The sequence below is a fragment of the Rhinolophus ferrumequinum genome, chromosome 2 (genome assembly GCF_004115265.2).
Source record: "Rhinolophus ferrumequinum isolate MPI-CBG mRhiFer1 chromosome 2, mRhiFer1_v1.p, whole genome shotgun sequence".
NCBI classification, from domain to species: Eukaryota; Metazoa; Chordata; class Mammalia; order Chiroptera; family Rhinolophidae; genus Rhinolophus; species Rhinolophus ferrumequinum.
This window is the reverse complement of record NC_046285.1, coordinates 1130032-1145754: the sequence shown is the minus strand read 5'-3', so window position 1 is coordinate 1145754 and position 15723 is coordinate 1130032. Positions and strand designations below refer to the sequence as shown.

The 15723-nt window shown below is 56.6% G+C and overlaps 1 protein-coding gene across 2 annotated transcripts in view; it reads right to left on the bottom strand.

The window, feature by feature from the left end:
• Positions 1 to 315: 315 nt before the first annotated feature.
• FBLN2 (fibulin 2) overlaps positions 316 to 15723 on the bottom strand; it is a 100499-nt gene continuing 85091 nt past the window's right edge. Inside the window, exons 11-18 of one of the 2 annotated variants that reach the window (XM_033089303.1) lie at positions 13809 to 13946; positions 11853 to 11996; positions 11600 to 11728; positions 11032 to 11157; positions 8592 to 8708; positions 7978 to 8106; positions 2807 to 2930; positions 316 to 1101 (exon numbers count right to left, since the gene is read on the bottom strand). In XM_033089303.1, the coding sequence (XP_032945194.1) occupies positions 744 to 1101; positions 2807 to 2930; positions 7978 to 8106; positions 8592 to 8708; positions 11032 to 11157; positions 11600 to 11728; positions 11853 to 11996; positions 13809 to 13946 (1265 nt within the window). In that variant the 3' untranslated portion in view covers positions 316 to 743. The remainder of the gene's footprint in view (positions 1102 to 2806; positions 2931 to 7977; positions 8107 to 8591; positions 8709 to 11031; positions 11158 to 11599; positions 11729 to 11852; positions 11997 to 13808; positions 13947 to 15723) is intronic. The other variant, XM_033089312.1, reaches the window with a different exon arrangement.

The window sequence follows — 15723 nt, the reverse complement described above, 5'->3', positions numbered from 1 at the left end:
GAGAAGTGGTGAAAGAAGAAGGGATTGCAAAGCCAGCCTGTTTACACTGCGATCCTTTTACCCGCAAGGGAAACTCTTAGTGTGGGGCGAATTCCTTGAGTAACACATCAAGGAAGCTCACAATGAACAAACTGAAGCACTGTCCAGGCTGGGGAACCTGGGACATTCAGATACCATTGTCAAACTCAAACACTTTACAAAAGTAAGGGTTTTTTTTCTTTTCTCACTTTTTTAGTTTATAACCCTTTTGTACTATTTGAAAATTTTTTGCATTGTATGTGTACTACTTTTATAATTAAACAAAAACACTGAAAATGATTTTTTTAAAAAGTAAAGTACTAATCACAGTGGAATGTGAAATGGAATATCAACTTTGGGGACAGGTCATCCAGTTGAGTCCAAGAGCCCCAACGTGGTCGCTGTGTTTCCAGTCTTTGGTCATCAGCCGGCCTCTGGTCCTCCCACTCTACCCACAGGGCACCGGCAGTGACCTTGAACTGCTCTCAAAGCTTCCACACACCTCCCGCCACCAAGCTCCTTCCCATGGGGGTGGGGGCATAAGACAGGCCCAGGAACCCAGTCAGCAAAATTAAGTTACTTTACAGAGTTAGAGTAAAAACTGCCCGTGTAACCGGGCCCCACTCAGGCAGTGCTGAGCGCTGGCAGGTGGTATGGGGGCGGTGCTGGGGCCAGCGGGAGGACCCTGGGTCCTGCGGGCCCCGCAGGGCACTCAGGCGAGTGCCTTACAGGGCAAAGGTGGTAAAGAAAATGTGCATCTTGACCAGGAAGATGGTGACGGAGCCCTGGCGCCAGAGCTTCATCTCCACATCCAGGGCAAAGTCCCGCGGCTCGCGCACAGACCGCTGCAGGTACAGGACGCCTGTGTAGGCGTTGAGCCGGCGCGTGCCGAAGTAGCCCTCTTCGTTGCCCCTGGTGATGGTCAGGGTGATGGTGTCCCCTGCGAAGGCGGGCACCGGACTGATGCGGAAGATGTGTGCTGGCACCAGGAGGCCGGTCTGGAAGTTGAGCTGGTAGTACGTGATGCGCGAGGGCGAGTTCTGGCACTCCAGGAAGTCGTGGCACGTGGTGCGCTCACACTTCCTGTGGGGTGCAGGGGCGTGGTCAGCAGGCCTGAGGCCTTGCACCCATCCATCCAGCGCCCTTCCACCCTGATGACCACCACTGCAGACAGGGCAGACGCCCAGTTCTACCTCTAGTAGACTTGCAGCATCTGCTAAGTCACCTTGCCTCTGTGGGCCTGTTTCCTCATCTGCAGGATGGGCTGACAGCCTTGTGGTTTCATTGGAAGAGGGTGAGTTTGTCAACATGCAGCACTTTGCACAGTGCCTGGCAATCTGCCAGCAGCTCTCAGGCACCAGATGCTCCTCCCTTCCTCCTTTTTCTTTTACTTGCACACTGCCCATCTGCACAGATACTCTGGCCAGGGTGTTCTATTGTTTCAACCATTTTTCAAATTCCTTTTCTTCCGTGCACTGACTGCTCCTGAGCCATTTCCTCCTCTGACTGGGGATGCCTTGCCCTTTCCCAGGTGGAAGCCTTGAAACTTGGCCATACTAGACAAGGATGGTCCCCAATGGGGCCCAAGGCCTCAATTTTTAAGCACAGCAACAACCGGGTCTCTTCCTGGCCCTCTGAGCCCCTGGAAAAGCTCACTGCTTCCAAACCAGGATGCTGTGCAGGCACCAGGGCTCAGCAACTCTCGAGACCTTCTGAGCAGAGTTCCCCACCTGGCGGGCCACAGCCCCAGGCCACGCAGGGCCGGGGTGGGCACGACACTGCCCACACAGCACTGCCACAGCACTCATGACATGCCACACACTGCGCTAAGCACACCCGTCTTCACTCATCTGGTGTTCACAGCTGCCTGCAGTGGTGCTGCTCCTATCAGTCCCACATGGAAGTCGGCTTAGCTGAGACCCACTGTACTCCCTAAATGTCCCAAGAGAGGTCCACATGGACATCCCCGAGCAGTGTGCTGGCCAACTGCCAGCAGGGTGGCGGGTAAATAAATTATGGATGTGCCCACGCTAGGCGATGCCATTCAAGGCAGCTGTATGCACAGATGTGCAAGGGAGCCAGCTGCGAGGCAGAGAAGGCAAGCTTTGAACAACTGCATGCATCTGTGTGACAGCACCGCCAGGTACGATGTCTGCTCAAATAAGAGAGAAGACAACACACGCCAACTGGTCAGCAGTCATGGGGACAGGGGCAAGAACTTTTGCTTTGCGCACTTTTATTGTTTGAATGTTTTTATAAGCATGTGTCTCTTTTGCACAGGGCTGTTACTCTCTCTCCATGACCTGTGCTGGGGGAAGGCAAGTCAAAAGCAGCCCCATGGAAAAGCCCACACAGTGAGTAGCTGAGAGCTGAGGCCTCCTTCCCCGACCCATGTGAGTGGGCGGCAGGATCCTGTAGCCCCATGAGACCCTGAGCCAGAACCACCCAGCGAATCTGCTCCCGGGTTCCTGACCCTCCAAAACTGTAAGATAATAACTGTCTGTCTTGTTAAGATGCTAAGCGTCATGATAACGTGTTATACAGCAACAGATAACTAATATGGTGCGAGTGTGTGTGAGAGAGCAAGAGGGACTGAGATTTTCTGCGAGTCTTCTTCCCTTCCTTTTCTATACTCCAAACTTTCTGCAAGGTACTTTCATTTGTACCACTTGTGGTCAGACCACAGACCCGGCAGTCGGGGCGGGTGAAGAGCAGGAGGCGGTGAAGGCAGAGGCCACTGGTCACTTGGCCTCTCCCCTGGACCCAGGGCTGGGGTGGGGACACTCACGTTTCAGAGACTCGGATGTAGTTTGGAGGGCACTCGAAGCGCAGACAGCGGAAACCACCCTGGATGTTATGGCAGGTCTCAGCCTCAGAGCAGTTGTGGGTGCCCAGTGCGCACTCGTCCAGGTCTGGGGGGGAGAAAGGTGATGGGAGGGATGCCCCCCGCGGGGGACCCTAGTCTAAACCACCCAGATTGTAAGAACACAGCTCACAATTCTATCCTGTGCCATTGTGTCGGCTCCACACCCAGCAGCCAGAGGGCCTTGCTTTAAAATGCAAACCTTCTTTTGTCATGTTCTCTGAGGGTTTCCCATGCTCCCTGAAGAACAACCCTGGTCCCTCCCAGGGATGCTAGCCTTCGCTGAGCCCCTCTGCTTCCACTCAGGCTGTCGTCTTTCTGGACCCCTCTGGGCTGCCCCAATGCCCCAACCCTTCTCCCACCTCAGGCCTTTGCACATGCTGCTCCCGCTACTGGGACACTTTCCCCACATCTTCCCATGGCTGGCTCCTTCTCGGCTTTCAGGTCTCAGCTCAGGATCACCCCCTACAGGATGCCCCCCGGATCGCCCTACAGAGTGGTCCTCCTCCATCACCTCCCACCCCATCCTACTTGATTCTCCTCATACCTTCCGTCCTGCTCTCAGACACACCTAAGCTATTTGTTTGTCGCTTGTTTCCACACTCCCCCTCCTCAGTGTGAGCTCCAGGCGGGCAGGAGTACGTTTCTTTGTCTGTGCTGTGGTGTCCCAGCACCCAGCACAGTGCCTGGCCCAGGCAGGTGCTCTGCACAGACCGGTGGATGGCAGTGCGAGACCCCTCACTAGTAGATGCAGCTTCTGACACACACAGCCTCCAAAGCCCCCGTAAACGCCCAGGCACACGCAGGCTTCCTGTGCACTCACATGGACAGGCGTGCGCATGTCCATGCTCCACACACCCACCCGGGCAGATGCATGCACACGAGGTACTGAAACCTACACACACTGTGGATGAAAAGGGGCCACACACTAACGCTGACAGACTCAGGGGAGCCACATGGCAGGCCCTACGGACTCAGAGACTGAAAGTAACAACACAGGACGGTCTGAACAGAAAAACTCGTAACTAAAGCGCGCCATGGCCGGTAGTCACATCTTTGGCCTGTAGTTTCCTTGGCAAAGGACAGTCTTTACCCTAAGGGAGCCTGTCTGTTGTCTTTTTGCATCTAAGATAACATACCCTTGGAAAGTCAGAGCAATCCCTTTTTCTGGACCCCTCAGAGCACAACCCCCACACCGAAGAGGAAACTACAAAATCCCTCATTGTTGTCTTGTTCCCCAAATACCACCTTTATGTGCTATAAAATGTTGATTATTAACTGTCCTGTATCCACCAATGTAAAAGAAGTCTGTGTCTCTCCGTTTTACTTTTTATGCAATCTCAGAGATTTCCCTCTTTTGCTTTCTCCTGCTCCCTTAACCTATAACCAATGGATTTCATGTAACCCGCCTTATGTCTTCACCTTTGATTATAATGTATAAAATGAGCTGCAAAACTGACATCCTCCTAAGCATTTTCTCAATCCTTTGAGATTTTGCTTCCCAGCAAGTGTCATCAGTTTGGCTCGAGCAAACTCATAAAAATTCTCTACAGCTTTAGGCGTTTCTTAACGTCGACAACACACATAAACATATGGATAAATATCTCGGACAAAAAAAATCAGAGAAGCAAGAATACGGGGTGTGTGTGTGTGTGTGTGTGTGTGTGTGTGTGTGTGTTCCACAGGCATCCTGTGGATCAAATAAATGAGTTCCAGAGACCCTCCCTGTGAGGACGAGCTGATCAACTCAGAGAGGTCAGCCTCAGGAAGCCCCAGGGTCTGTGCCGGGGTGGGGGAAGCAGTGGTCTGTCAGGCCGTCCCCTGGAGGCCTTCAGGTTCTATACCCAGTCTTCCACACTGGCCCCACTTAGGGATTTCTCCTCACTCAGTCCCCACCCCGGCCCAGTGGGGTGAGGGACATGGGCCTCGCTCAAGGTCACGCAGCACTCAGCTGGAAGCCAGGTCCACCTGATGCCAAACTCTGGGATCCTACCATGGTGCCAAGCTGATCCCTAACGACAGCAGTTACAACAGAACAGTGCCACCAGCAGCAGCCAGCTGGACCGTCCGAGCTCACCGCCTGACATTCATGCAACACTCCAGCCACTCTGTACTCATTAACTCATGAGGCACGTGTGGGGTCGCTTCCAAGCCACAGCTCACATTCATTCACCTCTTCAAGCCTCACTCTTCTCTGAAAAATGGGTCATGATCCCATTTTCCCAGGGTGGTGCAAAGGCAAGGGGGAGAAAACATGGCAGGAGGCCAGAGCTGGTGGGGGGTCAGCATGGGTGTGGTGGTTGTCCCGACGGTCCACTAACTGAGTCCAGACCCGGGGAGGACCTCCTTCTGTTCCTGACCCTGTGCGGGGTGCCCACAACGTGAGTAGAAGTCTGGGCCCTGCAGCCTGGGTGGGGGCAGGGCGGGAATGAGGTGGGAGCAGCTTTTCACTGTCTGCCCTGGGCCAGTGTTGACAGTGTTGTCCAGAAGTGGCTGGAGGAGCCCCAAGGGTCAGAAGCGTGACCTGGCCGTGCCCAGCTCACAGGAAGCTGCTGAGGATTTCTCGGGGACCCCCTGGCAGCTTTGGGGCTTTGACCTTGCAGCTCTCCTGGACAGCTCAAGCCAAAGGAAGAGCTCAAGGCCGTACACCCACGGGGTGTCATCTTTTTTGGGGTCACAGCCTGATTTGGGGTGGCAAGGCACCAGCCACAACTCAGACGTGCAGAAATGGGGGACAAAGGCAGTGGTAAGGCTGTTAGCATTGCTAAAAGCTAGCCCTTATTGAGGGGATGCTGATAAGGGCTTCACATACACTAAAATGGAAAAGAGCAGCATTCAAGCTTATTTCCAGTATGATTTAGCTAATATTGTATTGTGTATGGACATATGTGTATACATATTGGCATAAAGAGACACGGGAAGGGAAAACATCCAAATACCAGAAACAGCTGCCTCAGTTCAGTCACATGGGCAAATAGTCACTGAGCACCTGTCATGTGCTGGGCACGTGCCAGGGAACAAGAGTCATGGCCCTTCCTCATGGCACGTACGTGTTGCAGGACACGTGGCCAAGTCTTACTACGTCCCTGTCCCGTTTTTCACTACTGAAGAGGGGCCGGTGCTGAGACCTGAGCAACACATTCTGTGTCCCCATGGCCATCCTACGGTCGGAGCTGTGAGACCTCAGTGTCTGGCCCAACACAACCAGGGAGCACAGAGGGCAACTGCTTAGCTCCGAAGGTCAGTGGCCACAGACACGTGGTGCCACAGTGTGACCCAGGAAGTGGATATGACCAGGCAGAACCAGCACCTCAAGCTGTGCCCTCGTCTACCCCGTGACAGACAGAGACTTCCAGCAAAACAGTCTGGAGAGAAAATAAAAGTGTCACATGTGCGGAGGGACCTCTCCCTCACCCGACCTCCCTGGGCTGGCTGGTGATGCTGCGTGGACAGGAGGGACCCTGTGCCTCGCCACCTCTAGGAAGGGGCTGCAGAGGCAGGGGGGCAGCATGGGCAGCTGTGGGGTCCCAGGGTCAGAGGTCAGTGCTGGCGGTGCCTGGGCCCAGGGAGCCCTTCAGGAGCAGCACAGGCACCCTGGGCCGTCTGGGCATTCCTCGGACCCTGGCTAGTGTGGGTCAGGGAGGGAGGTTCAGGGAGAGAACGTCTGAGCACGAGCAGGTTTTCTCCCGGAAGAGCCTTCAACAGTGAAAGTCACTTCTTACAAGTGACCACATGTATGCTCTGCTATCAGATGGGACGGCCTGCGTCTCAACACTGAAAGCACATGCTAGAGGCATAAAGTATTTCCCACACAGCTTAGCTTACAGGTAAAATCCCCACCTTTTCAGAGTCCATACCGATTGTTTTTTAAATTACAAAGCAGCGTGCTTTGCAGGTAGGGAGGCCGGGCTGGCTTCTGTGAGCCCAGCAGGTGTCCAAGCCCCTGACTGACCTGATCTCCGTCAGAGCATCTAATTTATCAGGAGTGGTAGTTTTTCATCAGCCGACAGTAAGTGGACGGCTGAGTGCACACGTGTGGACGGCAACAGTCCTGTGGGCAGAGCTCTCTGACCGACGTCACATCCACGCCACCTGCGACCCTGTATCTGTCCTACATTGATTTAAAAAACATCTGGCTGATATCTACTAATTAGACCTTAGGATCCATTTACAGGTAACGACCATCAGCCCGAACAACACTGATCTAACTCTATACCCTGCCGGGTGCCAACCCTCGCCGCTGGTCCCCAGGAACACCAGGGCTTGCCTTAGTGGATGAAAGCTGCAACCCAGGGACCTCAGGACTGTCAGCCCCACCACCTGGGGAGCCAGGAGGAGGGCCGGTGGGCTGGTGCCCCTCCTTGATCCTGCCCCAGGTGCACTCCAGGCCTTGCACTTCACCTTGCCCTGGTTTGCCCTGGTGGCTTGCCAGGTCTACAATTTGGTGGCCTCAGTATATCCCAATGGAACTGAACTAGAGATCCTGACTCTCCCGGTTAGAAGGAAGACTACATGTCACAGACCTGTTTCTTCTTCCAGGGAAGTAGTCCCCTCGATTTAACGGCTGACTGCCCAGCCCCTCTTTGCAGGCCTCCAGTGACAGGAAGCCGCCTTCCTCCTGTGAGCCCTTCCCAGCTCTGCGTATCTGTGCCTGGGAGGCTGTCTCTGTGCATGTGGCTCTGGGACAAGCCTCTCGGTGACCCTTTCTCTACCCTTGGGGTACCACTTTACCCTCGGGTCCAAGGCCTGGCTGCCCGACCCATGGCTGGCAGCAGATACCTGAAGACAGAGACTGTGGCTCCTCAGTGGACAGGTCTCACGCCTGTTAGAACCCCACCCCACACACATACGCATGCACAGATCCCCGCCCCACTTCCATGGCAAGGCCGAGCGGACTCCAAGCCTGGAAGATGCTAAGCTGGGTCGAACAGCACGAAGACTGTCAGCTTCCTCGTCCCAGGCACAGACCACCAGAGGCACTGCTATTCTGTGCTTATGCCACTTGGTGTCAGCTCCAAGTGTCAGCAAGCTGTGCGGGGCTTTCCATGTCAGCTCGCAGCCTGCCCAGGCTCTGGTGGGCAGCGACCCCTGCTCACCCTTGCAGGACCTCCCGCTGGCAGTCATGGTGTAGCCCTGCTCTGGGCACGCACACTGGTAACTCCCGGGCACGTTGACACAGCGGAAGGTGCAGAGGATGCCGGCACCCTGCGCGCATTCGTCAATATCTGCGGAGAAGAGGTTCAGCCCTCATGAGCCCTGCCCCACCACAGGGCCCAGCCACTGACAGTCATGCTCTCTCTGCCACAGCCAGGCAGCTTAGGACAAAGGGCTCAGAGAAGGAGAGGGTCCAAAGCCACACAGCAAAACAGGATTCCCATTCATGCTTGCTTCCTGGGGCTGCTCCATAATCACTACTATTAGCTAAGGGCCAGTCGGGTACCAGACGCGGGCCTGGACGCAGTGTTCAATTGAACCCTTCGGCCCACTGAGGTCAAGACCACTGACTCCATTTTGCAGAAGAGGAGCCTACGGTCAGACTCAGGAAGCGTTTGCCCAAGGTCACACAGCCAGGGAGTCACAGGGATGAGACTCCAACTCTGATTTGATGACAAAGCTTCTGTGTGTCCCCCATCAAGCAGGGACTGTCTGGGAGCCTGGTACATGGGAAGGAGTGCCTCTCAGGAAGGAGCCCTGGGCAGAGGAGATGTACCTGTGCAGGTGTGTCCGTCCTCAGCCAGCTGGTAGCCTTGGCGGCAGTAGCACTGGTAGGAGCCGTAGATGTTGGCACACTCCTGGCTGCAGCGCTGGGCCTCACACTCATTCACATCTGCAGGGAGACCAGCCTGTGGGCACGGCGGAATCTCGCAGCCCAGAAATGAGGGCCAGGGTCCAGGCTCACCTGGAGCCTTCTCTGAGTGAACATTAGTTCCAGCTTCCCCTTGGGGCCCAGACAAGGACGAGGGGCCCACCTAGGGCAGGCAGCTGAGGCAGGGGTACAGCTGGGGCTTGGTGTGGAGGCCTGGCTGGCCTGCTGTCAGGAGGAGGTGGCCACAGGTCAGGCTCAGATTCCAGGTGGAGCTAGAGCTGCCCTAATGAGAGTCCACAGCACCTGGTACAGATGGCTCTGGGAGCTGTCACCTAGGCGCTAACAAGGACATCCTCAGGCACTGCCTGGGGGTGGGGAGGGAGGCAGGTGCTCGCCTCCATTAGAGTGGGCTGAGCCACGTGTGGGTGAATGAAGGATCATGTGGGTGAATGAAGGATCGCTTCTCAGCTTAGGTGGAGCATCCACTGGACTGCCCGTGGCCAAGGACTTGTCTTTCACTCAATGAGCCAAGAACTGCTGATCTCTTATGCTGTGCCAGGCCTGTCTTAGGTCTGGGCCTGCCGCCATGAGCAGGACAAACAAAAATCTCCACCTTGTGGAGCTGACACTTGTGAGTGTTGGGGTAGAACAGGGGAGGGAGCTAATTAAATGAGTAAAGTAACTAGTATGTCAGAGGTGGCAAATGCAATGGAGAAAGACTGCAGACAAAGGGGACGGGGGTGTGTCTAGGAGGGTCACAGTTTTGCCGCCATGTGGGCTTCTGGGGAAGTGTTCCAGGCAGACGGTGCAGCAAGAGCTGACCTCGAGGTGGGCGCCTGCCTGGAGCACTCCAGGGACAGCAAGCAGGTGAGGGTGGCAGAGGAGAGTGACGAGGATAGAGAGGGAGGAGGTGACGTCAGATCATGCAGAGCCCCGGAGACCGTCTCATCCACGTCCAGATCCTCAGGACCTTGTAATATACACAGCATTCACACAAAATGAACGAATGATCTCTAGGAGGCTCTGAGCTTCTGGGGGCCAGGGGCCACACTGCTTCATCTGACTCTCACATCCAGCCACCGATGGTGGAGCAGAGAGGTGGCGTGAGGCAGGGATGGTGGGGATGACGTTGTACGGGCCACGGAGTGAATGAGTGACCACGTAATGCCTGGGAGGCAGAGGCCCCACCCCCACAGCTCTCTGCATTCAGCCTGGCACAGAGGAGGTGCTCACAGGCCGTTATAATGCAGACAAAGGCACGAGTGAGAGTGAGGTCTGCTTTGGGAGCCCATCCAAATGCCATCTGACGTAGCTCGGCCTGATCACCGTCCCCTGCCCCTGGACTGGTCCTGACCCATGGCAGGGCGAACCTCTCTGCCAGGCCAAGTGACTGGGGAGAGATACACAGCCCCTCCAGGGGTCTCAGCAGACCCCACCCCCAGGAGGGAAGACAGGAAAGCGCCTCCAGGCTGGGGAGGGACTGGCAAAGATGGTGCCAGGTAACTGGGGCTGGACACCACACAACTCTTTCCTTCAGCCCCTGCCTCCTCACTGAGAAGCCTCGAGACCTCCTTCCCTATCGGTCCCCTCCAGACCTGGTCCAACCACACTGTCAACACACATGGGAACAGCGCACGGCCCCCTCACATGCTGTGCCCTCCTCAGCCAGGGGTGCATCCCATCCAGGTGAGAACTCAGCCTCAGGTGCCAACCGTGGGCTGGGTCCAGCCTGTTCATGTGCTTCGCTTCACTCATAGCGTGTTTTTAAAACGTTTAAATCCATCAGCAACATGGAAAAAGCAGCAAATTTTACATAAATGTCTATCTTTCTGGCATCTGGACAACCAGGAAGATCACCCTGGACTGGCACTGTTGGGTGGCACCCATCCATGGGTGCTGTGGCTGCTGTGCCCTTTTTCCAGCAAATCCTGGGCTCTGCAGGTGGCCATGAGCCCTGTGTCATGTTTTACTCACTTCTCTTCCCTGCCTGGTCTCCAGGGCACTGCAGTCGTGACCAGGGTCAGAACCTACCAGGGGGCAGAGGCTGGGCTGGCACCCCGCCTGCATGGAGCTCCCTATCTGGGGGTAGAGATGACACACAGGCCCAGGCTCTCTAGTGTGAGACAGCTGGGGCCCTGACCCTTGGGGAGGGCTCACAGCAAGAAACAGCTAGACCAGCTGCGGCCGGGGGGGTCTGCACAGATGGAGAACAGAAGTGGTGAGCGGTGGGGTCACGGGGGTGAAGGTGTGAGGGTGGAGGCTGGGCACAGCTTTGGGCTCCGCACGTGGTGGGTGCATCTGTGTGGCATCAGAGGCTGAGGTCAGACATCAGGGTTAGTGGTACCTTCACAGCGCTTGCCATCAGCAGCCAGCCGAAAACCGGAGGCACAGGAACAGCGGTAGGAGCCGAGCGTATTCTCACATGTGTGTTGGCACAGGCGGCCCGGGGAGGTCCAGCACTCATTCACATCTGTGGGCAGATGACAGAGGCAGGTGAGTGGCCCAAAAGGAAGGCAGAGGTGGCCTGGAAGCCAGCTCCCTCCAGCCCAGGTAGAAGAGGGGGATGGGTGGGGAGAGGGACCCAGGAACCCAGCGTAAGAAGGGGCCCCAACACGGAAAAGGGGAGGCACAGGCACCGGGGAGAAAGGCAGTGAGAGTGTTGGAGGGAGGCCAGAGGCAGAGATGAGGGACAGACAGTCACAGCAAGCAAGGGCAGGAGAGGAGGGGACAGAGGCTGAGAGAGCAGAGGAGCAGAGCCACAGCTGAGCAGGAGGCAGGGAGTCCAGCCCAGAGGGCAAGCCTGTCAGAGCAAGGCAGAGGCTGCAGGAAGGAGTGGGCATCCTGCAGGGAGCCTGGGGCAGGTGGGCACGGCAGGGAAGCCAGAGAGGGGTTGGGCAACCAGCCCCACCTACCTACGCAGGTCCGGCTGAAGAGGTCCTGCTGAAAGCCGGCTTTACAGTCGCAGCGGTAGGAGCCAGGGAGGTTGTGGCACAGCTGGTTCTCCCTGCAGTGGTGCACGCCTGCCTCACACTCATTCACATCTGCAGGGGAAGGTGCGCAGGGTACCCTGAGGCCCAAGCCCTCGCCCTACACTGGCCTCCCCCAGGCTGGGAGCCCATGAAGGCAGCTGAGGCTGGCCAGGGGACAGGGAGGCAGTGGCCTTACCCACACACTTGGTCCCGTCCTGATTGGCATGGTAGCCGCGCCCGCACAGCAGTGGGTTCCTCTGGCACGTGTAAGAGCCCACTGTGTTGATGCAGCTGAAGCCGGCCCGACACGGCTCGGACAGCGACGTACACTCATTGATGTCTGCAGAGGGGGGTGTGGGTGACAGGGAGCCTGGCACGGCCCCTCCCCAGGCCCCAGCAGGGCCAAACTAGGAGGCAGCCACTCCCGGGCTCCAGACCAGCCCAGGTCAGGGCGGTGGGGTCAGATTGTCCCACTCGTGTCCCATGGCACAAGGGGTTTCAACTCCCAGAACCCAAGCACCTGCCAGCTACTTCCTAATGGGGTAGCGAGAGGCAGAGGGGATACCTAGGATAACTACAGCGAGTCAAGCCCTTGCTCCGGCATCTCCACACCTGCCAGCCTGTCAACCTCACCCCTCACACGCTGCAGGCCTGCCCTCTGAGCTCAGCATCCCGCCACGGCTGGGCACAGCCCTGGGCAGGGCCTTTGCACATGCTATCCCCCCTTCTCGGGCACACACTGCCCCCTGACACGTCCACGGCTGGCCCCCTTACTTCCTCAGGGCCCTGCCACAATGTCACCTCCTCAGGGAGGTCCTCCCTGACCACTGTAGGTAGAAAAGCCACCCTCCTTTGAGCTTTTATCCTCCATTTGTTTCATCATTTATTAAAGTACCTTTGCATAACTGCCACCTGTGTAAGTGTGTTTTCTTATTTAATCTCTCCCCTCTAAGATGTCCTGTTAAAATGCTGCAGCCCCGACTCTAGACCCATGGCACCTAGGAGGTGCTCAGGAAATGCTGCCAGTGACAGACTCACTGGGGACCTGTTTGCAGCCTGGCAGACACCTCTCCACCTTGCCCTGCCCTTACTGGGTGTCCCTGGGCAGATCACAGGGACCCTCTCGTGCCCACAGCCCTGTGGTGTCCTGAGGGGTTCCCAAGGCCTGACACTGTTGGGCTGCAACTGTTAAGAGGGTGCCTCCAGATCCCAGACTAGCTAGAGGGACCCCCAAAGTGCCTTGAGAAAGCCTTCACATAAAGTGAAGGCCACTCTCTGCCTCTCAGTGTCCTCCCTGTAAGTGGGGATGCCGCCCCACAAGCTGCTTTCGTAAGGAAAGGGTAGGTGACGGACGCTGTTCTAACACCGCTCGTTTCTTCTGCCACGGGCCGGCCTGCACCATGCCCACCTTCCTGCCTCTCCGTGTCTCATCCCTCCCCAGGTTTATCAGAGTGCACCCTTCATTGTGCCTACACTCCAGATGCCATGAGTACTAGAGGTGCTCGTGGTTCGCCTGTGGGCCTGCTCTGCAGCCGCGGGGAAGGTGGAGCCTCCTGGCTGTGGGCCAGGGGCTTTGGGACGCGGCTGAAGGGAGGTGGCGAGTATGAGATCTCCTGAGACCCATGAGGGGATAGGAGGCCAGCATCTGTCTGACTGACTGTGGGTCTCGCCCCATGAGTGCAGCATGCAGCCAACTTAGAAGGTCTCTCCAGCGTGCTTTGCAAACAGACATCTCAGTGAATGTCGCATGCAGTAGGGTAATGTTCTGTAGGACTTATGTTCCAGTCCTGTGCATGTGTGCGTGTATGCACGCGTGCACGTGTGTTTCTATACCAGGTAAAGATACAGGATATATTTCTTCTTATTAGCTCAGTTAAAAGACATCTGGTACACATTCATCCAGTCCAAGCCCATAGATGGGTAAACTGAGGTCACCAGAGAAGTAACTCAGCCAAGGTCAGAGAACTCAGGATAGTAAGAGCTTCTATTTGGCAAGTACGTCCTGATCCAGGCACTGGCACATCCATTCCCAGGAGGGACACTGCAGCCAGGAGAGGGTAGGAGCAGCAAGCAGGCCTTCCTGATCTCTACACGCTGAGTCCCCCACACATGACCAAAGACACCAGGCAGGGCTCCCCTGCCCACTACTCACCCACACAGTTGCCCTCGGGGTCCTGCAGGAAGCCCTCCATGCAGCGCTGACGAGCCTGGCAGTAGAAGGAGCCCTTGGTGTTCAGGCACGTGAATCCTGCCTGGCAGTTGTGTGTGCCCAGCTCGCACTCGTCCACATCTGGCGCACAGAGGTAGGGGGTCAGGGGCCTGCAGGCTGGCGAGCCCCTGCCCACAAATCCCCGTCCTGACCTTGCTGGTTACAAAGCGCTACTGCATCCCGGAAGGCAGAGCGCTGTCACTGCCCACGCTATAATGACGACAGAATGATGACATCATCACTTTACTGAGCTCCTCTGTGGTACTGGGCGTCGTCCCCAGCACTCTGAGCCGCGCTTATCTGCTTAATCCTCACAACCACCCTAGGAAATAGGGGCCATGGCAACCCCATCTGACACAGGGGGAACCAAAGCACAGACAGTTCCACCGCCAGGGGGCCTGGGCCAGGGCCTGCGCTCTGAACCGCTGCCCCAGGCTTCCCTGGGCAGGCAGAAATGGGGACACATGCTATAATCCCTACGGTCATGTGTCCAGGCTTCTCCACAAGTGTCAGACCTGGATGGAACTGCTGCCGCCACCGACTGTGTGGCACTGAGCAGGTCAGTGAGGGCCCCACCCACACCCCACGCCCGCGCAGTACCCCCCAGCTTACAAAGCACTGGTCCTGAGCTTTCCCTCCTGTTTCTTGCACAGCAGGCACATCAGGCCTTTTCTACAGACCAGGAAATTGGCTGAGTAGAAAGGCAACACACAGACTTAGTGTCCGGCCAAATCTCACTCAGCTTCACTGCCAGACCAACGCCCCTGTGTTATCTGTATGTCGTCTCTGTCCTTCCCTCCATCTACCCACTCTCTGGTTTCCAAGGCTTCCACCAGTTTCCCACTGCAGCCTAATCTCTGGGAGGCCCCGTGCCAGGTTCCAGGCAGCAAGACATGAATCAGAATGGCCCCGGCCAATGACGGCCTACTGCCCGAGAGGCAGCCTCTCCACATCCACGCTAAGAAGGAGGCGCCCAGCGCCCTCAGATGAGAGAGGGTCAGAGGGTGTGGGGTGCTGGGGCACATCCAGGGAGGTGGCACCTCTTGCCAGGTGTCTGGGGTCTTGGAGGGAGGCTGGCCCTGTGGGTGTGCACACAGGTGCTGAGGAGGCCGAGCTCATCTCCCCTCCTAGCTCATCCCACCCCCAACTCCACACCCAGCTCAGGGCTGCTGCACGGGGCGTGTTAATCCACCTCCCTGAGCTCACACCCAACCTCCGGGCTATTTCTCATCAGCCTTCTCCAGGGCCTGTAATAAATGAGCACTGCAGGTCTTCCCTCCTTGGTGACATTCTTTGGGACATTTTCAGTTAGAAATAAAATGTTTCCTATCACATGTGAAATAGACTCCAAACTCCTGTCAAGTCTGTACCCTCCTTCTAGGCTGCCGGCATGCTTTCCCCAGCCCAAGCCTCTTTCTGTTCTTCGAACATGCCACGATCTCTCCCCTCTCAAAAGCCCGCATGTTTGCTGTTCTCTGCCGGGAGCACCCTTCCCAGGAGCTCCTCGTCATGTCGGTCTGCACTCTGACGTCACTCCACAGGGGCCCCTTTAGACCCGACCTACTGTAGCAGTCAGCCTGAGGTCGCTCTGCCATCCTCCTGTTTCCTATGTGGCCCCATGTCCCTCATCAGGAGGTCAGTGACAGGGACATCGTCACCTACCACACATCCTGCCACCCAGAACCCCACAGGCACACAGAGAAGCTCGGAAGTATCTGTGAAAATGGTCCAATGAAAATTCTCCTTCCTAGGTGGCTAGAATTTTCCAATGAAAGGGATGGAAGTGACATGGGGGGCTCCACCCCAACACAGAGACAAGGGAAGCGAGGCATGGCGAGGGGATGAGTGGCAGTGAGAC